At 45.4% G+C, this 23,357-nt stretch overlaps 1 protein-coding gene across 1 annotated transcript in view; it reads left to right on the forward strand.

The window, feature by feature from the left end:
* The first annotated feature begins 3,802 nt into the window (after positions 1 to 3,802).
* Positions 3,803 to 23,357, forward strand: part of LOC146195172 (uncharacterized) — a 35,108-nt gene continuing 15,553 nt past the window's right edge. Inside the window, exons 1-4 of the mRNA XM_084596737.1 lie at positions 3,803 to 3,992; positions 10,806 to 11,041; positions 13,359 to 13,539; positions 16,972 to 17,109. Of these exons, the coding sequence (XP_084452863.1) occupies positions 3,803 to 3,992; positions 10,806 to 11,041; positions 13,359 to 13,539; positions 16,972 to 17,109 (745 nt within the window). The remainder of the gene's footprint in view (positions 3,993 to 10,805; positions 11,042 to 13,358; positions 13,540 to 16,971; positions 17,110 to 23,357) is intronic.

Consider the following 23,357-nt stretch of genomic DNA (forward strand, 5'->3'; position numbering starts at 1 on the left):
TTGAAACCTACGTTAATATGCTTCGCATAAAACCTTCGTTGCGCTCATTGGCGTGTGGGATTCGAACCACCACCGATAAAAAAGGAGTTCTTTTCGAGCCGCGCTAAAAAGTATGACAAACCACCACAGCCTGCCGATTGCGTGCACACGGAGCCATTCGTTTATAACTACAGTCGTCTTCAGTAGGCAGATGCCGGGATGTCATCATCATCATCATCAGCCTGATTATACCCTCTGCAGGGCGAAGGCCTCTCCCATATTTCTCCACTTAACCCGGTTCTGTGCTAGCTGCATCCACTTGACCCCTGCGAACTTCTTAATCTCATCCGCCCACCTAACTTTCTGCCGCCCCCTGCTACGCTTTCCTTCCCTTGGAATCCAGTTAGTTACCCTCAGCGACCATCGGTTATCCTCTCTTCGCACGACATGTCCTGCCCATGTCCATTTCTTCTTCTTAATTTCCACTAGAATGTCGGTAACTTGAGTTATTTCTCTGACCCAATCTGCACGCTTCCTATCTCTTAATGTTACCCCTACCATTTTTCGTTCCATAGCCCTCTGGGTTGTCTTCAACTTAAGTAGAACTCTCTTGGTTAGCCTCCACGTTTCAGCCCCATAGGTGAGTACAGGCAAGACGGAACTGTTGTATACTTTCCTCTTGAGCGATACCGGTAAGCTGCTGGTCATAATCTGCGAGTGCTTGCCAAATGCGCTCCATCCCAATCTTATTCTTCTTGTTATTTCCTTTTTATGGTCTGGATCTGCGGTTACTACCTGTCCTAAGTAGACATATTCGCCTACTACTCCCAGTATTTCGCGAACTAATGTAAACTGCTGTTCCTTCCCGAGGCTGTTGAACATTACCTTAGTCTTCTGCATATTGATTTTCAAGCCTACCTTTCTACTTTTTCTGTCTAGGTCATCAATCATTATTTGCAGTTCATCCCCCGAGTTGCTTAGCAAAGCAATGCCATCAGCAAATCGCAGATTACTGAGGTATTCTCCATCTACCCTTATCCATAACTGCTCCCATTCCAAGTCTCTGAATACTTCCTCTAAACAAGCTGTGAATAGTACTGGGGAGATTGTGCCTCCTTGCCTAACACCTTTCTTTATGGCAATTTTGTTACTTTCTTTATGCAGAACTATGGTTGCTGTGCAGCCACTATATATATCTTCCAGCACTTTCACGTACGGCTCGTCTACCCCCTGATTTCGCTATGCCTGCATCACCGCCGAGGTTTCAACTGAGTCAAATGCTTTTTCGTAATCAATGAATGCTATGTATAAGGGCTGGTTATATTCCGAGCATTTTTCTATCACCTGATTGATGGTATGGATATGATCGATAGTAGAATACCGTTTCCGAAACCCTGCTTGATTGCAGTCTAAGGTTGTACTGATTCTATTCGCGATTACCTTAGTAAATACCTTATACGTAACAGACAGTAAGCTGATTGGTCTGCAATTTTTAAGGTCCTTAGAGTCCCCTTTCTTGTGAATGAGGATAATGTTTGCATTCTTCCATGGTTCCGGTACCGTCGATGACACCAGGCACTGCGTATACAGGGTGGCCAGTTTTTCTAGCACGATATCCCCCCCGTCCTTCAGCAAATCTGTTGTTATCTGGTCCTCTCCAGCTGATTTCCCCCTTTTCATAGTTTCTAGTGCTTTCTTGACCTCGTCCTTCGTCACTGGTGGAACGTCTGACTGTTTTTCCCTACCGCCAATCTCATTACGGTCCTGACTACTTTGGCTACTGTAGAGATCTGGATAGAACTCCTCGGCTACTTTGACTATCTTGTCCATATTAGTGATGACGTTGCCCGCCTTGTCCCTTATCGCATACATCTGGTTTTTACCTATGCCCAATTTCTTCTTTACCGCTTTAAGGCTTCCCCCGTTCTTTACAGCATGCTCAATTTTCTCCATGTTATACTTCCTTATATCGGCCACTTTGTACTTATTGATTAGCTTTGATATCTGGGCCAATTCGATCTGGTCTGTTGGATTGGAAGCTTTATTACTCTGGCGTTTCTTAATCAAATCTTTCGTCTCCTTAGACAGCTTACCGGTATCCTCTCTAACTATCCTACCGCCTACTTCTACAGCGCACTCAGTAATGATATCTCTGAAATTATTGTTCCTTGCCTCTAGGGTAATATCGCTATCCTCACTTAGAGCTGAATACCTATTCTGTAGCGAAATCCTGAACTCTTCTGCCCTGCCCCTCACCGCTAATTGGTTGATGGGTTTCTTTCTTACTAATCTGTTGCGTTCCTTCTTCAGATTTAGGCTAATTCGGGACCTCACCATCCTGTGGTCACTGCATCGCACTTTCCCGATTACCTCTACATCCTGCACAATGGCGGGGGTGAGCACATTATGAAGTCGATTTCATTTTTAGTCTCTCCGTTAGGACTTTTCCATGTCCATTTCCGGTTCTTCCGTTTGCTGAAGAAGGTATTCATGATTCGTAAGTTATTGCGCTCTGCAAACTCAACTAGTAACTCCCCCCTGCTATTCCTAGAGCCAGTGCCATAGTCACCTACTGCCTTGTCTCCTGTCTGCTTTTTTCCTACCTTGGCATTGAAGTCGCCCATTAGTACAGTATACTGCGTCTTTACTTTTCGCATTGCCGATTCTACATCTTCATAGAAGCTTTCAACTGCCTGGTCATCATAACTACATGTAGGTGCATAGGCCTGTACAACCTTCAGTTTATACCGCTTATTAGGCCTAATTACGATGCCACCAACCCTCTCATTAATACTATAGAATTCATCTATATTACCCGCTATATACGTATTGACAAGGAAATGTAGTTGCAGCCGAAACTACCGAGAGTTCCCTACGCCTGACCAGGATAGCAGGTCCGACAAGTAAGCGTCGTCTGCAACGGTACTAGAATGAACAATAGCAGCGGCAGTTGCGAACGTGGCACGTGTGACCATGAGTAGCCGCTTGATCGAAGTGATTTGTTGCCTAATCTACGGTGGCAATATAAAGACGCAGAGGGACGGTTAATATAAATGCCTAGAAAGGTTTGCTTTGTAGGGTTTACCGTCCTAAAGCGACTCGAGCTATGAGAGGCGCAGTCTCGTACACGGCTAAATGCCAAGATTGATCTGACAAAAAGAAATAACAATGAACCACCCGATAAATAAAACTATTAAATCATTGAAAAATTTACTGCGTTCATTTTTTTAGATGAAATTTTACTTTTTACGTTTATTCATTTTTGCAGACTTGATCTGGCAGAAGACTATTGCAAGAGCGCTTAGAACGCTTCAGTAATTAATTTGAGAGTCTTTAACTATACAAGACTTGTTCCATTCTCGACCTAATTAAGTTAAGCATTCTAGTTACTTCATTTCATTAGCCCACAAATACTCCTTCTCGATTTAGGCGCCAAGTAGTGAGATATTTATATTCCTTGTATACCCTCAACCACTCTCATTTTTCATTAGCCTAATAAGATAAGATCCCTCCTAATGTTTGCCTTTAGTTGCGCTATTCTTTGTTACCTTACCCAGCATTCGTTCAGACCTGTTTACTCGCATCCTTTTTTTTTTGTTTTGTTCTTTTAAAGGATGAGAGCCGGGAGGAGCGCCACGAATTTACCTGTCGTCGATGGAATTTCGACACTGCTGACGTCGGCAAATGCATAGTGAGCATATGGGACCTCGTGTGCGAGAACACTTGGATGCTCTCTGTTTCCAAATCCGTATACACGTCGCGATCGATCTGTCTGGTGGCTGTAGCTGACGTAATAGCTGACCTAAAGGAGCGTAGGCCGGTCATGCTGGTGAGCGCTGCCTCCAAACTGTTCGCCAGCGTGGCGGCAGTTTCGACCCAAGTCTTCGGCATCTTTCTCATGGCCCACTTTGTCGTTTCGGGCGGAACGAGTGAAACCAATGTGCTGAACTTTATCGTCCTCTACAAAGTGGCCGAACGCGGACACCGGGCCCTGTACATCCTTCTCGCCGGCAGTATTGGTGGCGCAGTGATGCCTGCTCTTTATTCCCTGCTTTCGCAAGCGGTCCTCGTCTCGTACACGGCAATCTTGCGGGCATGGCGCCAGCAAATGGATGAGTCAACCGTCTGGCAGATTGCAACAGGGAGATATCGTCAGGTTGAGCACACCGTTCTGCATGCAGCTATGACCAACGGCTTCGATGCTGCTGAAACCAGATCAACATTCCGAGCGCTTCTGCAAAGGCTGGAAAAGCTGCCCACAACCGCCGGCCTGAACCCACGGGTCTCAGATCACCTCTGCCATGCGGCTGACTCTTTTCGTTATGCCCTATATATATTTGTGTCTTGGTTTGGCGTGAGCTTTGCTTCCTATGGCACGCAAATGGTTCGTATCAGTTTGGAGGCCACTAGAAAGTATTGGCAGGTCCGCTCAAAATCACGGTACTCATCGCGGTCTACTATGGCATGAAACATCGAGGCCAAAATGCCACCTTATTCGCTGTGCTGGCGCTGTTGTTTGTCTGCAGAGTCTTTCAGACAGTCTCCCACGCTTTGGATTCGAGCATCGCGATGCCGCTATCAACAATTACGCTCTTCAGCGCCATGAATGCTGCAAAGCGCGTCAACTACGCCTATACAGAGTAGCTTCTCACTGCAGTACGAAGCTGTGGATTCTGCCTTTCGTATTCGATCGGCCACCTGGGAGTTCTGACAACATTGATCAGAGCTTTCTCTTACGACCAGAGCGTATTGGCCCTTAATATCACTGTTACAGTCCTGAGCTTCATTAGCGGTGTGGCAATCCAATGGCTTCCAGATATATTAGTCCAATACAGGAAAGAACTGAATCAAGCTACCTCTGGCGAACGGCAAATAAGGGAAGCCTTAAATGAACGTCTTGACCCGCTAGCTATATCCCCAAAAAGGGGAAAGCCAAGCTATTTGCATAGCCGTCTGAAACCAAAGCTAGCTTTGCCAAGCAGAGGTGCTTCAGTACCTCGAACGCTCTTGTGGTGTTGTTTAACCTGCGACTGCTTGTTTCCTGCAGCGCGGCTCTAGACCTCATTCGTGAAAATATGATTCCTGTGTATAACGGATTGGACGTTACCGTTTGCTATGAAAAAAGATTAGCTAGCCGGCATGATATATTACACTATTGTAGTATAAGTTGAATCTTTTTCCCAATATGCAGCATTGTCTTTGCTTAAGGCCGAATCATATTTACAATGGCCTGGGTCTCCGTGAGTGATATCCTTAAATTATCGAGCTAGCTCGACCTTTCAAATTTATTTGCTCGATAGTTTCCCAATCGCTAAAGACTTCATTCAAACTTGTGATCTTTGTAATTGCTTTGAAATTTATCATGCATTTTTGTAGTGGGTATTTAGAACTAGCGATAATGAATAAATATCTTTCTCCATGTTCTTAGCCTTTTTTTTTCAAAATTGGCAAACAAATACTTGTAATGAATTCGAATGAAATGAAATTCTAAGCGAAATGCCAGTCTTGGACCTTAAGGAGAAAGAGTGCAGCGAGCATCACGTTCCCAGTCGCGTGGTGCCGAAGCTCTCGAGAGTGCGAACCGTGCCAGGACGAGCTGTGACCCGATATCGGCATCAAGTTTGCCAATATCCGATCTGGTATAGCCTCAATTGTCAAAACACACTCCAATATTGAGCATACGGTTCGTGACGCCTGGGACTGCTCTGTGATTTATTTTCTGAAACTATATTGGAATGAAAAGGGCTTCCACAGGACGGTGGTCTGATTGTCAAGTGAGCGTTTCAAACAGCCTCTCGTGCCTTTTTTACGAGTGGAGTACAATCGCCTGCTGCTTGCCAACTAATATGTTGTACGCTTATACATTTTTGTGATTGCTTCTTCTTTTTTCATTCTGTATTGAAACAATACAGCATATAAGGATGCACAGGGGGATCCCCTTCTCACTATAAGACGGTCAATGTTTTCAAAGCAGTATTGCGTCGGATGCAGACGCTTATCTAAGCAAAGCGATATATGCGCAGTGGGATGCAAGGGGGATGCTTCGCATGGCCTGCCGCCTAGCTTTATGGAATGGCCGGATCGGACGCAATGAGGTTTTGAAAGCAGTGGCCGTGTTATAGATAGAAGTGGATCACCCTGTACATCGGTGCCACTCCTACTTCGGCCGTCAAATCGCGGCTGTCAGCTGTGAATAAAAAAACAAAACGAAAAATAAACAAGATTGCGCATTTATGGATAGAGGCGCACCAGAGCCCAACGCGTGGGAGTGTTTTTTTTCAACATCTCATCGCTGTGGATTGATGGCAAAGAAAAAGCAAGTTCTTAAATGTAGCGAACACGAAAGCACTGAAAACTGGAAAAAGAAATTTATGCCCGCACTGGATGGACCGGAGCTCCGGTAAACATATCGATGGCCTGAAGGCGAGCGGAAACCTTACGATTCTGCTTGGTGCAGTGGCAGAAGGCAGTTTAGAAAAACAGAAAAAGGATGGAAGCCTGAAGGTAGCTGAAGGAAAGGAATAGAAAAAGGTGGTGGCTCTGCCGTGTATCCATACCTTTGTCTCACAATCTTAAGAAGATTCAGCGAAATTTGTATGGAGAGTCTTTTTGTCGGCTCCCCTAATATTGGGCCTTTTGTGTAAGGCCACGAACCAACCGCGAAATCGCACTGTTGTTTGTCAGATACGACATGCCAACAGGTATGCCGATTGAGCTGAAGGCGCGGTATATAAGCTACTACATTGGAAAGAGTGGACGTTACCTGAATGAGCAACTGCGTGAGCATGCGAGGATCGTCAGTCAGAAGCGCGAAAAACATTTAAGGGGGCCAGCCATCCTGTTTCAGGGCTTTGGAATGCTGTAATTATCAACAGCCTCCCCACGCAAATCACCCTGGAGATGCCACGTGTCGTTAGTTTTGGTTGCTATCAACGTTTAGTTTTTAACTTTGATGTGTCGCTATACATTAACATTTCTTTGGAATAAATTTGAGTTGGAAAGCAACGCGTTTACTTTTTCTAGTTTTCCCCGTCTCCAGTGCTTTTGTTTCTGCTAGGTTTAGATACTAACCCAAACTCACACCTTCCTTAGATGTGTTTAAAATTGCTTGAGCGACGTGTTCAGCGTCGATCAAAAGAAAACAGAGCACTCTGCTGCTTTCTAAAGTTTTCTCTGTTCGCTTACTGTAGAACGGCAGATATAATGTTCATGTCGGTAGTGGACATTATTAGCTTTTCGAGCAGAAAACGTGATAGTTTTCCTCTACAATACGAAAGGTTTGATTGAACTGATAGAGATTTAGTGCGCTGTTTATTATGTCCGCGCATGTCGTTTCGTTTGCTTTATAGATATCTGCTCGCGCAAACACATTTCTTGTTTTACAGTGGAGCAGTTATGCAGCCATTATTCAGCTTAGCCGCGTCGCCATTGCCGGTATGACTGATCCAAAAAGAGTATATAGGACGCGCGAAAGAAGCGCCAGTAACTCTGAGGAACTCTGTGGGAAGCTCATCGGACAGCCGAGAAGGCCCACCTGGGAAACGGCGGGTCCCCCAAGACAGGCGTCAACAATCACCCTCGGTGTTTGCTGCATGAAACGCGTTTACTGGCATCCTATTAAAATTAATACATCCATACGAAACGCTGTACGCAAATCCTATTGAGTGTTCCGTGAAGCCTTTCAAGTTCCTCCTGTCAAACACCACTGCGTACAAGTCCCTTTTATTGACTTCACAAAAAAGGGAAACACAGAAGATTTCCCTTAACCTTTAAGGTTCTCCTTTTTGTATTTCAGGCAGTACTCTTTTACAGTAATTGCATTTGTTGGAGGGAGCACGATGCCCGCTTACCTGAAGTCGGTGCAGAGAGATAACCACACGATCACCGTAATCATCTTAATCATCATCGTCGTCGTCAATGGCGGCGTTCATTTTACCCTTGGTTTTTTTGTGTCTATATTCCTTCTTATGTAAATTACTTCTAACATCGTGTTAATGATCGCAATTGTGACCGCCTTAAGATACGCCTTTCTCTTGCCGCAAAAAGACATGAAGTTAGTTCAAATATCGTAGGTGTATGAGCCTCTTTTTGAATTATTGACCACCTGAACATAATTAAGAAAGTTTTTCAAAGCTTTCCATGAACAATTACAAATTCGACTACATCTACTTGTCCGTGGTTCTCATAAACGCATTCTAACGTCACATTAAAAGCCTGTGCAGTAATCATCGTTATTCTTCCAGCCTCGGCATTAACCAGCCTGCATCAATTAGAAGAAGGAAGAAGAGGTTGGGACATGAAGAACACAGGGCGCCATGTTCCGAGGATCTTTGTTTAAGTGTGTCCTTCAGCTCACTGTCATGGCCCTTGCACCTTCGCTCGCGCATTGCCAGCTGGAACCGAAGAACCCTACCATCTACAAGATGGGTAAGAACGCCTTCCAGCCGTTTTCTCAATTGAGTCGTACTTAGTACATGCACTCACGGCTAAACACGCCAACACGCGAGTATAATGTACTTAATTTGGCTTAACAGTTTCGCTTCCTCAGCGCTGCGTCATGCTAGCTTCAAGTACAGTGCACGTACAGAAGTTAACAAAGACCAGTGCAAAATCTTTGCTTTTTTTGTTGCTACCATGGGAGTGGAATATAAATGTATTACGGCTCAGGTATGGACGAAATCGGCAGCTTAACCTGCACCATGGCCCAAGACAGCCAACCAATTGAAGGATTTGAAGCGCTTATGTGTGTATGAATAAATTCCTCAGCGCAATAGCGTATTGATACCAGCTAAAGCTTTTAGCGAACCTATGCCAAATCAACGCACGGATGCGCACCGTCTCTTGGAGACATTCATAGTTTAATTTGAAATGCATATTTGAAATGCATACTTTTACCCAGCTTCATTTAGCAATTTTTTCGAGGATGAGAAAAGCCGCCTCATAAAGGGTTCATTGTGGTAAGAAATGTGTTCCAATATATTCTGTTGCGAGCTCACAAGGAAGCGGAAATATTTCGTTCAAGCGTAGCGGAATTTGACAGCAACTTTAGAAACCTGATCACAGAGCAGCGTTTTATTTTCACTGGCCTTTTTCCTTGACGCTGCGCTGTTTCTGGCCGCACAATAAACACATAAATTTATTTCTAGTTAGAGTGGCCTCGTAGGTTGTAGAGAGAAAGATTATTGTATCGCAGGAAACGGAACACAGAAATGTAGACCTAGACCTCCACTATGCATAAACCAGTTTAGTAGTGATCAAGTGTAAAAATACCATGTAACTAAACAGTTGAAAATGACTGTGTCCAGAGCAGTTAGACAACTGAATGCTTTGAACAGACACATTGTCTATGGTCTGAACTCTTTTTGTTCTCCATAATGAAGGAATTGGTACTCGTTAAGTAGGTTTTGATAACTTTGCTTGAGGACGAGTTGGCTAAGGCTACAGTGCCTTGAAATATCACTCAGAAGTCATATACCACGGTTATCTTTAGTAAGTTCCGCTCCAAGAGAGCTAAAACGCGACGACTAGCTGCTAGTGCGAGTCTCTCATTCAGTACCATTGCAGAGCCCTTTTGAGGACAGCCCTGCAGAGAAAGACTATGTTCATTGAAACGCGTCTAAGGACGCTAAAAGTAGCTCCGCTGTTTTGTAGAGTTTTCTATGTGCGAGTAATCTTGGTCGCCTCAAAAACTACTTACGTAAATAACGGATTTGTGCCAATATGTTAGTAATAATGTAAAGACGACCGAGAAGCTCTAAACGGACCGTTTGATTCTGAAGGCAGTGTTCTGAGAAAGATATCGCAAAATTCTTCAATAAAATTTGGGTGGTGGACAGCAAAAAATTTCTTCACGTGCAATGAGGCTAAACCTAGTATTACACGAGACAGCACTAGTATTGCGTAGCGTATTTTTCTAAGCGGCATATGGAGTTTATATCTACTACCTCCTCGACCAATGTTCACACCGCTTGTCAACGCGTATCCCAGCAGCCGATAACTACTGCGATGGACCACGATAGCTGTCGATTTTGAAGCATAATGAATTCACCCACCTTACCACGTGAGTTAATACGGTTAAACCATGTGACACATGGGCCACTCCACACGTTACACACGCGTGTAATGTAAGCAACCACATAGACAAGTAACTAAGACATGTGATGTCCCCGAAACGGCCGACCAATCATTGCCCCATTATGCAACTTGCCAACTACCAAATACCAGATGTACACTCGTTATGAGTATTGGTGCCCAAGCTGCCATGATTGACAATAATATAAAAGGCCCGCTTTAATCGAGCTGTGCGAAATGTTGCTGCTTGGTCTTGGTGTAGATTGTCTAATTCAGGATTCAAAGGGCCCTGGAACCCTGTAATAAACCTAACCTGTCATTTTAATGATGAGACCCGCGTTTGCAGCTTCTACCAATTCTAACAATCACAGGTGGTCTTTTGTCGTCAGAGTACCCACCGACCAATGAATGTCGTTCGGCCATGTCGCCTGCCAACCGAAACCAGCCAGATATATCCGCTCAAAGTTCGAGGCTACAAACACTCCTCTAGATTTTATGGTCTGCCATTTGGAGGTGTACTTTGGTCTAAAACATTTCTCTGGGCCACACTAGCCTCAGCAGCTCTCTGTATGTACCAGTGGGCCGCGATACGCTTGCCCCTTTTGAGAGCTTGCTTATACTTCGCAGTGGTATCTGATATACACAATAGGACCACGCGATGTACGAGGATTATCATGCAGTAAAAAATATCCGGTAAAAGACACATGCATATACATGAAACCAGGAAAAAAGAACAAGGCATTTCTTCTGAGCAGTGTCCCTGAACGACAACTGCGGCACGAGGGTTGGAAACGGCTCCCTGAACAACGCAACGGAGCCGCTGTCCTCGACCATCGTGACGGCCAGGCAGTTTCGAGACCGCAGGGCTGCCACCAATGACGGCTGCGGAACAGAGATCTCGGCATCCGGAAGCGAAAGCATGATTGTCTCTGTGATAGAGATGAACCTGCGGCAAGGATTGCTCAACAATTCATGCATCGATTACGTCAACGTGAGCTTTGAGTTTCAATAACTCGATCGTTCTAATTTATATTTGTGAAAGCTTTGAGTTTCGTTGCCAACTAATGTGTTAACAGAAAATTTCGATTTGAGACCGAAGAGGCGGTTTCTAGTGGCAACATAACTTTCTTTCTTGATACGCATGCTTGATCACTCTCGAAAGAGTCTTGCTATTTAGGTTCAATCAATCAAATGTAGCTTTACCATAGATTTCTAGGAAGCACTTGTTTGGTCTGCACGACATGGGACCTGAGATCCACTTCACCATAGAAGACGGCCATTGCGACAGGAAAAATACCTACTGATAAGATTTGGGTCTGTGATCACTCAGCGAATTGAATCTCATGCTCGCTCATACGAGCATACGACACGCATCTGGCTTTAAAAGTGGGCGCATAATGGTTTGGAATTTGTACGCCGTTTATGTGGAACCGCACTTTTACCTAAAGTGTTTCAGTAAGCGTTTTTCTGGTTCAGTTGTACGGTTACTATACACCTTAATGCTATCGACGACTAAAGTCTTGAACACGCCTGTGACGATTTAGGACTTGAATCACGTGGGAATGAGTAATCGCTTTATTTACGTTGCACACATGAGACAATTACCACCACAATTACTTCATGTAAATACTATGGGACGATACGAAAGTTACGCGCTTTAGTTGCCAATTACGCGTCGCAAGAAACCTTGTCGCAGATACATGTACGCATTTGGGGCTTCTAGCGCCTCGCTGCCTATGGTAAAGCGTTGTTTTTCTGAGATGTCTGATTGTTCTTTCAGTTTTGTGAATAATATTTTTGTGTAATTGTGGCTTTGGCTGTCAGCAATTTATCAGCCTTTGTTACTCGCCCTCGAGTTTCCTTCCTATGAAATCTCACTAATTCATTACGCCTTGCAATACAGGAATCTAATCAATAAGTGGTGAGCAGCGCTATGTTCGGATACCACTCAATAAAAGAACGGCGTTAGCCCAGCCAGCGCTCCCATACTGCCAATAGCTTCGACCGATTCTTGTGTATAATCACTTTATGCCTCTTAGAGGGGGAAGGCAGTGCTGGGCAGATATAAAGGGGATTCCTAAGCCGTAATCAAAGAAAAGCGGCCGTCATGAATATCAGTCGACGTCATTAGCTAGAAGAGCTCCTTTGAGATGCATTTGCCGCTTTTTTTCACGAGTTTTATCCAAATAGAGAAAGATCATGTTGCAATATCTTCCTTTCATTTTAGTAGGGTTATTGCTTCCTTTATGGATGACTATAGTACATGTGCAGCCGCTATATACATACATTACATTACATTTAAATATATCACTTCTACACCCTGATTGTCATAACTGCTTTGGTTTTGGCTGAATAAGTGGCTTTCTTGCCGGTTATGATGAAATAAAAAAGCTCTGCTTATATTCCTTTCATTTATCTATCAGCCGACTGGTAACGTGAACGTGCGCAGCTGAAGAATGGTTCATAACAATGCCTAATTGGTCATTGGGGTTTAGTCCTTTAGCATTCTTTCTCTTCTTTTGAAGAATCTGGGGACTGGATGTCGGTGCTAATAGGAGTTTAGACCGATACTTTTGGTCCTTACATAAATTGTGTCGGTTTCAATGAATCGCTAAAGCTTGAGGAGGAGTAAATTTGCTTCCTTTAGTAAGCCCCATTCAGAAGAGGCGTTAATAACAACCAGTCATGAAGAAGGCTGCAATTGCGTATATTACTTCCAGGGGGATTTCAGAGACACAGGATGTACCCCGAAAATCTACTCACATCCTCCTGCATTACAGACTTGATAGAAGAAAATATTCCCCACCCCACAAGAAAATAACCAGAGAAGAAGCAGTCCCCCTCCGAAAAATCCAAACCAATTGTCACGTCCACGGCACCTTACTATATAGAATCTCGCCCGCCACCTATAAATATGAATGCGCATTTTGTACCGTACGAAGCACACTACAACATATGGTGTGGGGATGCAAGGGACAAAATGGTACCATAACCACCATGGACGTAACCGAAGAGCAGTGGGAAACTCAGGTGTCAAGCCCCAGCCAGGATGATCAGCGTAGTCTGGTCAACCGGACTAGGGAGATGGCTTGAATCCACGGCTTCCCGGACGGAGGAGGCTGCGCACCTAGGGCTGGATATTTCACGCCTGCTTTGAATAAATGTTTATTTCTCTTTCTCCCGCGGCGCTTTAAGGACACCTATGCCATGTCCAGCGCTCATCATATAGCCAATGCGCCTTTACAGCAGCCACTATGACAGCAGCAAAAAAGTCTATAGCGGAATACCGGACATTTATCGGTGCGCAGGTCATCACACGCTTCACCAGCACCAATGATCCGCACCAGGACTGCGGTGTTGTCCGCAAAAGCGACAACAAGCACTTCGTCACCTCGTACACGCTGACGTTCAAGCTGTTCTCGAGGACACCCCTGTCGTACTTCTTCGACGGAAACATATACGCCGTCGTCGTCACCGCTGCCACAGAGCGTGAGCATCAACTGTACTGACATTGCTGCCTTGTTCTCCGTGACAAAGGACGTGCCTGACATTAGTGTCTCGTGACAATTTGCTCTCATTTAGGCACCTTCAATGTTAGGAAAGCGACTCTACAGAATGTAGAATCAGGAGAACATTGTCGGTGGTTGAGCTGTATCAATTTTCGTATACGTGGTCCTTCTCTATGCAGTAGGGTGTAATGAGGAATATGAAAGGCTAATGGTGTCTACTAGTGCTTGCTTAAAACTTTCATGTAGAGATAAAAACTTCCGACAGCGAAAGAAGAATGGCGTAGAAGAAGGTAGTAATTAAGGCTAGCAAGGGATACTTTACCTTACTGATGCATGCAATAAGGTAGTAACTAGTAGCGCAAATGAGTGGCGTGCTTGAGTTCGTCGAATTAATGACATTCTCTGTATTTTACATAAGTCAGGGGAGGCTGTTTCGACCAAACAAGTCAGCTGCTACCACCTCGTTTAACTCGATACCTGGCCTTTCACGGTGCATCCACAGCACAAGGGAAAGAAATCAGTTTTGCCATGCTTCGAAGGATTCACCCGGCATGCTAGAACTTTTCAGCAGGAAACAATTAGTCGCTTCCTATTGGCATTGCCAATTTGTGGGGATGAGCAATATAACTTCTCGTAAGAGTACAGAGAAGTCAAGCCTGCTTGTGCTGGGAACCACCATGTGACGATGTGTGGTTGACTTCCTATAAGAGGAGAGAGGGGGAGTGCTGTTAGACATGGGTTACACAGTGGGTCATAGGTGTTCTACAAGATTTTGCTATCCGCAAAGATAGCCACCAATGTTGCTATCTTTGCGGAGCCTTCGAATAGTGCGGCTCTTTTGAGCCTATCCTTCATTCAAGAACTCACAGTGAGATGCAGGTGTGCTGCATAGCATATATATGTCCCTTTCATTCACAATGACTACTTCCGAACACCACGCCTCTGTCTGGCTACTGCCTCTGTCTCCAAAAGCGACACGTTACATATGCATTTGCGGAAATGGAGGGTAAGGTGGCTTGAGAAAGGAGGGCAGCAATAAATACTTGACAGTGATTCGATCAGTGGGTGCCAGTGGAGTTATGGGTCTTCTCCAAACGCTGGCTTTTAGGATTTCATGCATAGTGGGAACATATAATGACTTTTGCAAAAGAATTCGGGCCGAGTATAATACATTTCGGCCGTGTAGCATGTAGCCTACGATGCTCCTGAATCTGTTAATTTCTGCATGGCAACAACTTCATTCCTCACCATGTAAACGCTTTCCGTTGTTATAACTTACGTAGGGTGCAGAAGCACACCTTTATGGGCCCTGTAAGGCGTTTCTTTAAGATGGCAGTTATGCGCGTTAGTTCTCAAACTCTGAAATCGCATGGACAAAAACTAATGGTCGCATATATGATTATGGAAAAGAAAGCGCAAAATGATGACAACGAACAAGTGATGGAACGCCCAACACAAGCGCCAATTTCCGACTGAAAGAAACCCAGAGCGACAATGGCGAACGAGACCCGAGGAGATTAACAAAACGAATTCGCCAAACACGATAGAACCACAAACGGTTAGCAAAAAGAGAGCGAAGATAAAAAATATAAAGAGAACAGTGAAGGCATCCACCGATAAAAGGTTCATGGCTTTGAATAAGGTAAACATAGCTCTTTTTTGTACAAGGAATTCAAGGGGTGTTAATATGTGATGCAATGTAGCGATCTGCAGGATGTCTACGGTTTCACATGTTATCTTATATCCTTGTAACAACCTCAGAACATTGACACAAAAATGGCACGCACCCGCAGTTCTTTCAATGTTAATCACTGCTGGTAGGTCTCCTTTATCTGTCCCCCGTTCAAAGCAGTAAACCTTGAGTAGGTGGGTTCCTTCTACTTCCACACCATCCTTTTCCTTTCTTGATTTGCTCTTCGTAGGTTTCTGTCGGTTTGGGTGGTTATCTCATGATTGGCGCATGTGCTTATTGGTGGACTCGAGTTTCCCTCGCCTTAGTCGTTTTCAGTCAGATGTGAGCGCTTGCGATGTTTTCCTCACTTGTACGTTGTCTTAGTTTTGCGATCCTTTTTGTGTAATAGAACAATACCGACAAATACCAAATCACATCCCTTTTCGCTGATATACGAGTGCTAATCGAAACGTTTGTCATACTATCAGTATTCGTCGTACATGGGTGTCATAATAGTTTTCTCCTTTAGCAAAGATGGCCCTGTCGCCAGACTCTCTAGCTCTTCGACTCAATATTGCCGCTACTTCGGACCGTATAAAATCGTGCGACGCATCACTAACGTCAATTACGAGATGCTCCCGGATGGATCAGAGCACACAGGCCGTCGGCTACCTCGTCCAGAGACAGTTCATGTCTTGCGACTGAAGCCGTACTTTGCACGGTGACTGACAAACTACATCTACAAACTTTTTTTTGAGGGGGGGGGGGAGGTTGATTTTGTACGCTTGTGTGCACGTGTAACTGTGTGCGTTACGCTTAAGGAGGGAGGAATGCCAGGGGGGCTCAGAGTGAAAGACGACGTTGAAGTGAATCGGCTCCGGACTCGCAGGACGTATCTAAACCTTGGACCGTGTGATTCTACCTGTACCGGCTCTGTTAATCTAGCCCCAGTCGCCAACACCGTGACAATATGTGCCAGGTGTTTAAAATAAACACCGAAAATCCGTGGTCCAGTATAAAATACTTATCGTGCATTCTCTTGCTTCAAAACCTGGTTAGTATTGCGGCGACGGTCCTCCTAATGTTTGTCACTGGGTACAGACGACGTGGCGCCAACCGTTGCACAAGATCGCAGGTCATCAGCTATTTGACGTTATTGCGGGTTACATCTTTGCGACATATGCAAGAGTGAAAAAGTACAAAAATGACGGGGACATAAGGTGCTAATAAATCTATCTTCCATTCTTCCCGAGATTGTAAAAAATGGTACCATAAAACTTTCTCCATTACGAGTCTCACCGTCACACGTTTTTCGTGAGAGAAGGCTCGTAATCAACTTTCTCATGACGTGTGAAACAGCAGTGGTACTTCTATGAAAAAAAAAGCAATACGTGCGTCTCAAATGTTTCATGATCAAACCAAGCTATGATGTAGCCAATAGTTGTAAAATCAGGGTTAAGAGGCAACTTCTCTATGTGAATAGAGGGCTGTGTTTTAAAGGTGCTTCTTTTGTTGTTGTTTCCATCTCAGCCTGCATTGCTTGTGAAGCAGGTCAGAAATCTGTTTGTGATGAAGGGGAGACCAGGGATGAATGAACTACAACATGTCACGTGATTGATGATGCAAGCAAAATGTTCCGCTTCTATGAGAAGCGATTTCCTTTTGACAAATATTCCTAGTAAAGCGCCTGCAGCACAGTTGGGGGGCTAAGGCTGGTTGTTCTTCCTACGTGTGTCGCAGCCGTCAACGGCCGGTGTGGCCCGAACCAGTTCCTGTGCCTCAAGGAGAACCGCTGCATCTACGAAGGCTACAAATGTGACGACATCAACAACTGCGGCGACGACAGTGACGAGGCCAAGCTGGGCACATCTACGTGCTGTGAGTAGCTACTCATATGGAGCATGTTACTGTGTTTTCTTGGACACTGCCCGATGCTCACGAAATATTGCTCAGATCACAACAGAAAGCAAGACACACTTGAATGAATTCCTGAACCCTTTCTACGTTCAGCAGCCTCTTTTGAATGATCGTATTGCCGCCCAAACTGAGCATTTTAGGTAACAAGAGAGCTATAGCATCTGAGTTAATTACTTATCATTTTATAATAATATATGATTCAGAATGCGCTTTGTGATTCCACAGTTCTCCCGTGTAGCTTTTCATGTAAATAAAATGCTTAAGAGGGTATGGACGCAAAATTTTGTGCAGTACTTTTGTGTTTTAAATAGTGCGCAGCGATTCTGTAAGCATAAAGCACGGTGTTAGGAGTCCAAAATGCATTACATAATGTATTATCGTATTATTAGTACGCAGACGTTTTCGTTCCACTCCTTAGTTACCAGGTGCTTACTTTGACGTCCAAACACAGGACTTAGCAATGGAATGTCCCGTGGACAAAACGCCTGAATATCAGAAGCGAAAAGTTTCGGCGATGCCATGGCTTAGCTTGTGGTTCCTTGCCGTAGTTGTGGCTTACCTTGTGGTTCAAGGTTGCACCTTAAATATATTTTATGGCTTATCATCACGGTGAAACATTGATTACAGCCGTACATCACATGAGATAAGCGCGCGGCGCCGGCTAAAGGTGAACCGGCGGAGTCGTGGCGGTGGTTGCGGCGGCAGCTGTGGCTTTTTCTAACGACGAAGCACACGTGAGACTCGGAGTTGACTAGCCTAGTGAAGCTTTTCGCTTCACAACTCGTGACATCAACGAGTAGGCGCATTGTCGCCTCGGTTTGCAGTGTGACTCCGCCATCTGCTATTCATCTGCTCTCATAGCGGAGTCGCACTGCGGAAACAGTTGGTCAACTCCGGCAAAACCGACTAGACCTATCGACGAGTAAGGCAGGTAGAGAGCAGCGCGGTTCGTCGCCTGGTTGGCCCGCAGAAGGCCCCATTGCCGTAGCTTCTGCACTTGTGCAGGCATGGTACTGTTACATGAGTATACCAGCAGTCCATAGCATTTGTCTTTTCCGGCACAAAGCCAAGGAGTGCTACACTGCCTGACTGCTGCGCCGCCGGCAGCTCCGTTCTCGGCTATGGCGACGACATAAACGCTGTCCGCCGACAACTGCCGCGTTGTCGTCGGCAGCCTTAGCCACTTTTAATGAATAAATATTGCCATCAAGCATAAGTTTGGCTACAGTGAGCCGTCGTGCTGTCTGTGCGTTAGAATAGTTAGAACCTTGCAAACAAGTATAAGTATGGCTGCAATAGAAGAACAAAACGAGCTGACTAGCATCTTCTCTTATGTCTAAAAACTGTGCAGTGACGTTACAAATATTAGATTATGGTTTATACACTGAACCTAAGACACTCAATGCGATAATGATGGGACCAGAATCCTAAAGCGAGTATTTCCATAAACCTTTAAAAATAATTGAAATATTTTGTATGGGTTCTTTGAGAGTAATACTTGACTGCGATGGTATTCAAACACAAAGGAAGCCCGACTCTACCCCTTTAAGCGCGACAGATCTGAGCCCGGGTAGTCGGTATTGTTACACGTAAAGTATAACTGTGGAGAACGAATTTCCTCACTATCTTTGCCTATGTACAATTCTACAGCTGCACCCAAACGTTCAAAGCATGGCTGAATTGATGACTAACCTTATAATTACAATATGCTCTCATTTGATGCATATATATTCTTTTACTGAACAATGTTTCAAATCAAATGGGCATGCGTATAACACGGGGGGTGTAAACACTGAAGCTATGAGGCAACATGCAATACTTATTATTTTGATGAAGTGTTAACAGTTTCAATTTCACTTCTTAAAAAAGCCTATTTGTCATAGAATTCTCTGTGTAGATATGTTTCTGATTAAAATCATTCCAAAGACGGGAAAATTTTGTAACGCCGTGCACGGAAGCGAACAGATAGCTTCTTTCCCGCCGGCGTGTCACAGTGGTTACCGCGCCCCAATACAGTTCCCAACAATGCGGAATCGAATCCCGGCCTCAGCGGCTGCTTTTCGATGGAGGCGAAAAGAAAGGCGCTCGTGTGCTGTGCGATGTCTGCGCACGTTAAAGAACCCCAGGTGGTCGAATTTCCGGAGTCCTCCACTGCGGAGTATCTCATAGCCTGAGTTGCTTTGGGACGTTAAAACCTACACAAAAAGCATTCCAATAGCATCTTTTTGTCATGTATCAAATTGCCTCTTTATTCTCGTGCTTTCCATAAGGTTGCTTCTGTAGCTTTCAGTGCATAATCCTATTGGCAGATAAATGTGTTTATTTTTGTCTGCATTTATTAACAGAAGCACTCGCAATAGGGATTCGTGACTTTTACAAGGAGTGGGCTGTGTGTGTTCTGTAGCAGTCAGGTGAAAAGTGAATGTACAGGTAGCCTGTTCTGTGCTGCCATTGTTAATGAGCTTAAGCTTAGTTGTTTTGACGCTTTAAAAACATCAATGTTAAATTGTATTGGCAAAAAAAAATGAAACGTCTGATTGAAGCCAACACATGCTATATGAAGGACTCGTCAACCATATCGACATATTTCAGCAAATATGCCTTACAACAGGCGTTATGGAGAAGTGCAAAAACTAGCAAACGAACCCTACAATAAAACGAAACAGCATCGTGAACCTAACGTAGCAATAGGCACAAGGTCACGTGAGTCTCAGTGTATATCGCAGGCAGAATTTATACTGGTAGAAAACGCTACGTAAAAGTGACGGCACTCCAAATATAGAGCCAGCTATTTTTCAAAATGGTCACTACACACAAAATTCTAGCACGTCGCAGCTCTTAGTGTTTGGGCAAAACACAAATTAACTTTGAACAGCACATGTACAGTGAGTTCCGAATTAGGCTCTACGAAATTTGATTAGATAAAGCTTAAGACAGGTTCGCGAAAGCAGTTTCTTTTACGCAAATTATGAGAGCAGGCATGATACAAAGTGCGATGAACATACGATAAACAGAATAATAAACAAGAGTTCCTCAGATAGTGATTTATTCACTCCATGTAGTCTGCATTTTTACTGAAAACCTAAGAGGTGGTGCCATTGGAAAACTTATCATTTTTGTACAATTTAATAACACTCCGGTGTCCAGAAATATGCGCGTGTAGTAATTCAACCTAAATGTCTTACTACGAATACAACGCAGGAATCAATATGAAGCTCCAGTTTGGCTTTACTCCCATACTGCGTATTATATACGACTCAAAAGACTGCGCAGTAACAGGAAACGGCGATAACATTAAGAAAGCATATTATCTGCCTTTTCACCAGAATACACTGATGATAACTTGCGAAAACAATTAGAATTACCCAGGCATGGACGCGTTAACTGCGACATCACCACGATGTGGGGGCCCATAAAAAATTCAGGCACTCAGATCCGTGACAGAATTCCTTCCCTGCTGTGATGACTGTACGACAGCTTTTGCGCTGTAAGATGGCGGTTTATTGAGCAGATCAGCAGGACTCGATCAGCAGGACTGGGCAGATCAGCGGCGAACACAGAAACAGCGAACACAGTCAAGTCCAACACGCGCAGCAATCATGCCACTGCCTGGATTGTTCCTCTAGTACTTCTTCCTCTTCACAATTACACGCGGGACGAAGAGGAGACATCCTGGCGACTTACGGCGTGAGCAGGACGGCAGGATCGTAATAGGGTTTGAGGCGCTGGACGTGAACAATCTCGCGTCCGCGCCGGCGTAGATCATGGTACGGCGTAACAGTTTCCACCACATAATTAACCGGAGAGGTGCGCTCCAGAACTCGGTATGGGCCATGGTATTTCGCAAGAAATTTTGAAGACAGTTCAGGAGCATTGGAAGGTATCCACAGCCACACAAGAGCGCCAGACGAGAAGTCCGGTGCCGAGTGTTGGCTGTCATGGTTGGATTTATGGCGGTACTGGGTGTTAGCCGTGAATGCGCGGGCAATTTGTCGACAGTTGGCCACCTTGAGACGCAGGAGTATGCTGTGCTATGTCTGGCTGATACGGGAGTATGGTGTCGATTGTAGCAGATGGGTCACGGCCGTAGAGGAGAAAAAAAGGAGAGAAGCCAGTAGTAGACTGCGTTGCGGTATTGTAAGCGTACGTGACATACGGAAGGACGAGGTCCCAGTTTGAGTGGTTGGAGGAGACGTACATAGAGAGCATGCCGCGAAGGGTACGATTGAAAAGCTCAGTGAGGCCATTAGTCTGGGGATGATAGGCGGAGGTGGTTCTATGAATAATGTTGCACTTGGTGAGCAAGGCTCTCACAACTTCACTCAAGAAAACGCGGCCTCTGTCGCTGAGCAGCTCTCGAGGTGCGCCGTGGCGAAGAAGAAATCGCTGCAAAATGAAGGAAGCTACTTCTGACGCTGTGGCAGATGGAAGTGCGGCGGTTTCTGCATACCTCGTCAGATGATCAACGGCTACGATAGCCCAGCGGTTGCCGGCTGCAGTGTAGGGAAGCGGCCCGTACAAATTAATGCCGACGCGGTCGAAAGGGCGGGGGGGGGGGGGGCTGGGCAGCGACAGCAACTCTCCAGCGGAGCATTGAGGCGATGTCTTGCGACGTTGACAGGTGAGGCATGAGCGAACGTACTTGAGTACGAAGGTGTACATGCCGCGGCAGTAGTAACGCAGCCGGAGACGAGTGTATGTCTTGAAGACGCCCGCTTGACCGGATTGTGGGTCAGCATGGAAATAGTCACAGATTTGCGAACGTAGCTGCCGAGGTATAACTAGCAACCACTTGCGGCCATCTGCGCAGTAGTTGCGGCGGTAGAGGAGGTTATCATGAATGGCGAAGTGGGAAGCATGGCGGCGGAGAGCACGCGATGGAGAAGCAGCTGTAGGATTGGAGATAAAATCGAGGATAGAGTTTATCCATGGATCTTGCCGCTGCGCTGACGGCATGTCATTAATGTGAAGAGATGGCGGGGAACCGTCGGAAGAGGAAAGGCTCTCGACTTCAGCTGTAAGGGGGCAGCGGGAAAGTGCATCAGCGTCGTGATGCTTGCGGCCGGAGCGGTAAACAACGCGGACATCAATTCCTGAAGGCGAAGAGCCCATCTTGCTAGTTTGTCGGACGGGTCTTTCAGTGAGGAACGCCAGCAAAGCGCATGGCGATCCATCACTACGTCAAAAGGGCGGCCTTAGAGATTAGGGAGGAATTTAGTATGAGCCCAAATAATCACTAAGCACTCTTTTTCAGTGACAGAGTAATTGGATTCAGCCTTCGTGAGTGTACGGCTAGCATAGGCGACCACGTATTCAGTATAATCAGGTTAGCGCTGAGCGAGTACAGCGCCGAGACCAATACCACTGGCGTCCGTGTGGACTTAGTAGGCGCTGTGAGGTCGAAGTGACGTAGGACAGGCGGTGCCGTGAGGATGTAGCGTAAAGCATTGAAGCCATCGTCACACGCTGGTGACCATGACGAAAGGTCGGAACTGCCAGAGAGAAGATTTGTCAAGGAAGCAGCAATGAAAGCAAAATTTCTAATAAAGTGGCGAAAGTAAGAGCACAGCCCGAGGAAGCTACGTAGATCTTTGATGGAAGTCGGTTTGGGAAAGGCTGCTACGGCAAGAGGTTTGGCAGGATCTGAAGGTACACCTTCTTTGGAAACAACGTGGCCGAGAATGGTGAGCTGGCGGGTGGCAATACGACATTTTTTCAAATTCAGCTGCAGTCCGGCATCAGACAGGCAGGCCAAAACGTGCTTCAGACGGTAGAGGTGTGTGTCAAAGGCAGGAGAAAAGACGAGAATGTCGTCGAGGTAGCAGAGGCACGTCTTCCACTTTAGGCCACGCAAAATGGTGTCCATCATCGACTCAAATGTTGCCGGAGCATTAAAAGGCCAAACGGCGTAACTGTAAATCGTCGGGAGTTACAAAGGCAGTTTTGGGGCGATCAGCCGCTTCCAAGGGGATTTGTCAGAATCCGGAGCGTAAATCTAGGGAAGAAAAGAGCTCGGAGCCTTGCAAACAATCGAGAGCGTCGTCGATGCGTGAGAGAGCGTAGACGTCCTTTCGCGTAATCTTATTAAGGCGGCGATAATCGACACAGAAGCGGATAGAACCATCTTTCTTTTTTACTAGGACAACAGGCTACGCCCAAGGGTTGCTTGAGGGCTGAATCACGCCATTCTGGATCATTACGTCGACTTG

Source organism: Amblyomma maculatum, chromosome 3 (assembly GCF_055883805.1).
Source record: "Amblyomma maculatum isolate TAMU_Amacu chromosome 3, ASM5588380v1, whole genome shotgun sequence".
Classification (NCBI taxonomy): domain Eukaryota; kingdom Metazoa; phylum Arthropoda; class Arachnida; order Ixodida; family Ixodidae; genus Amblyomma; species Amblyomma maculatum.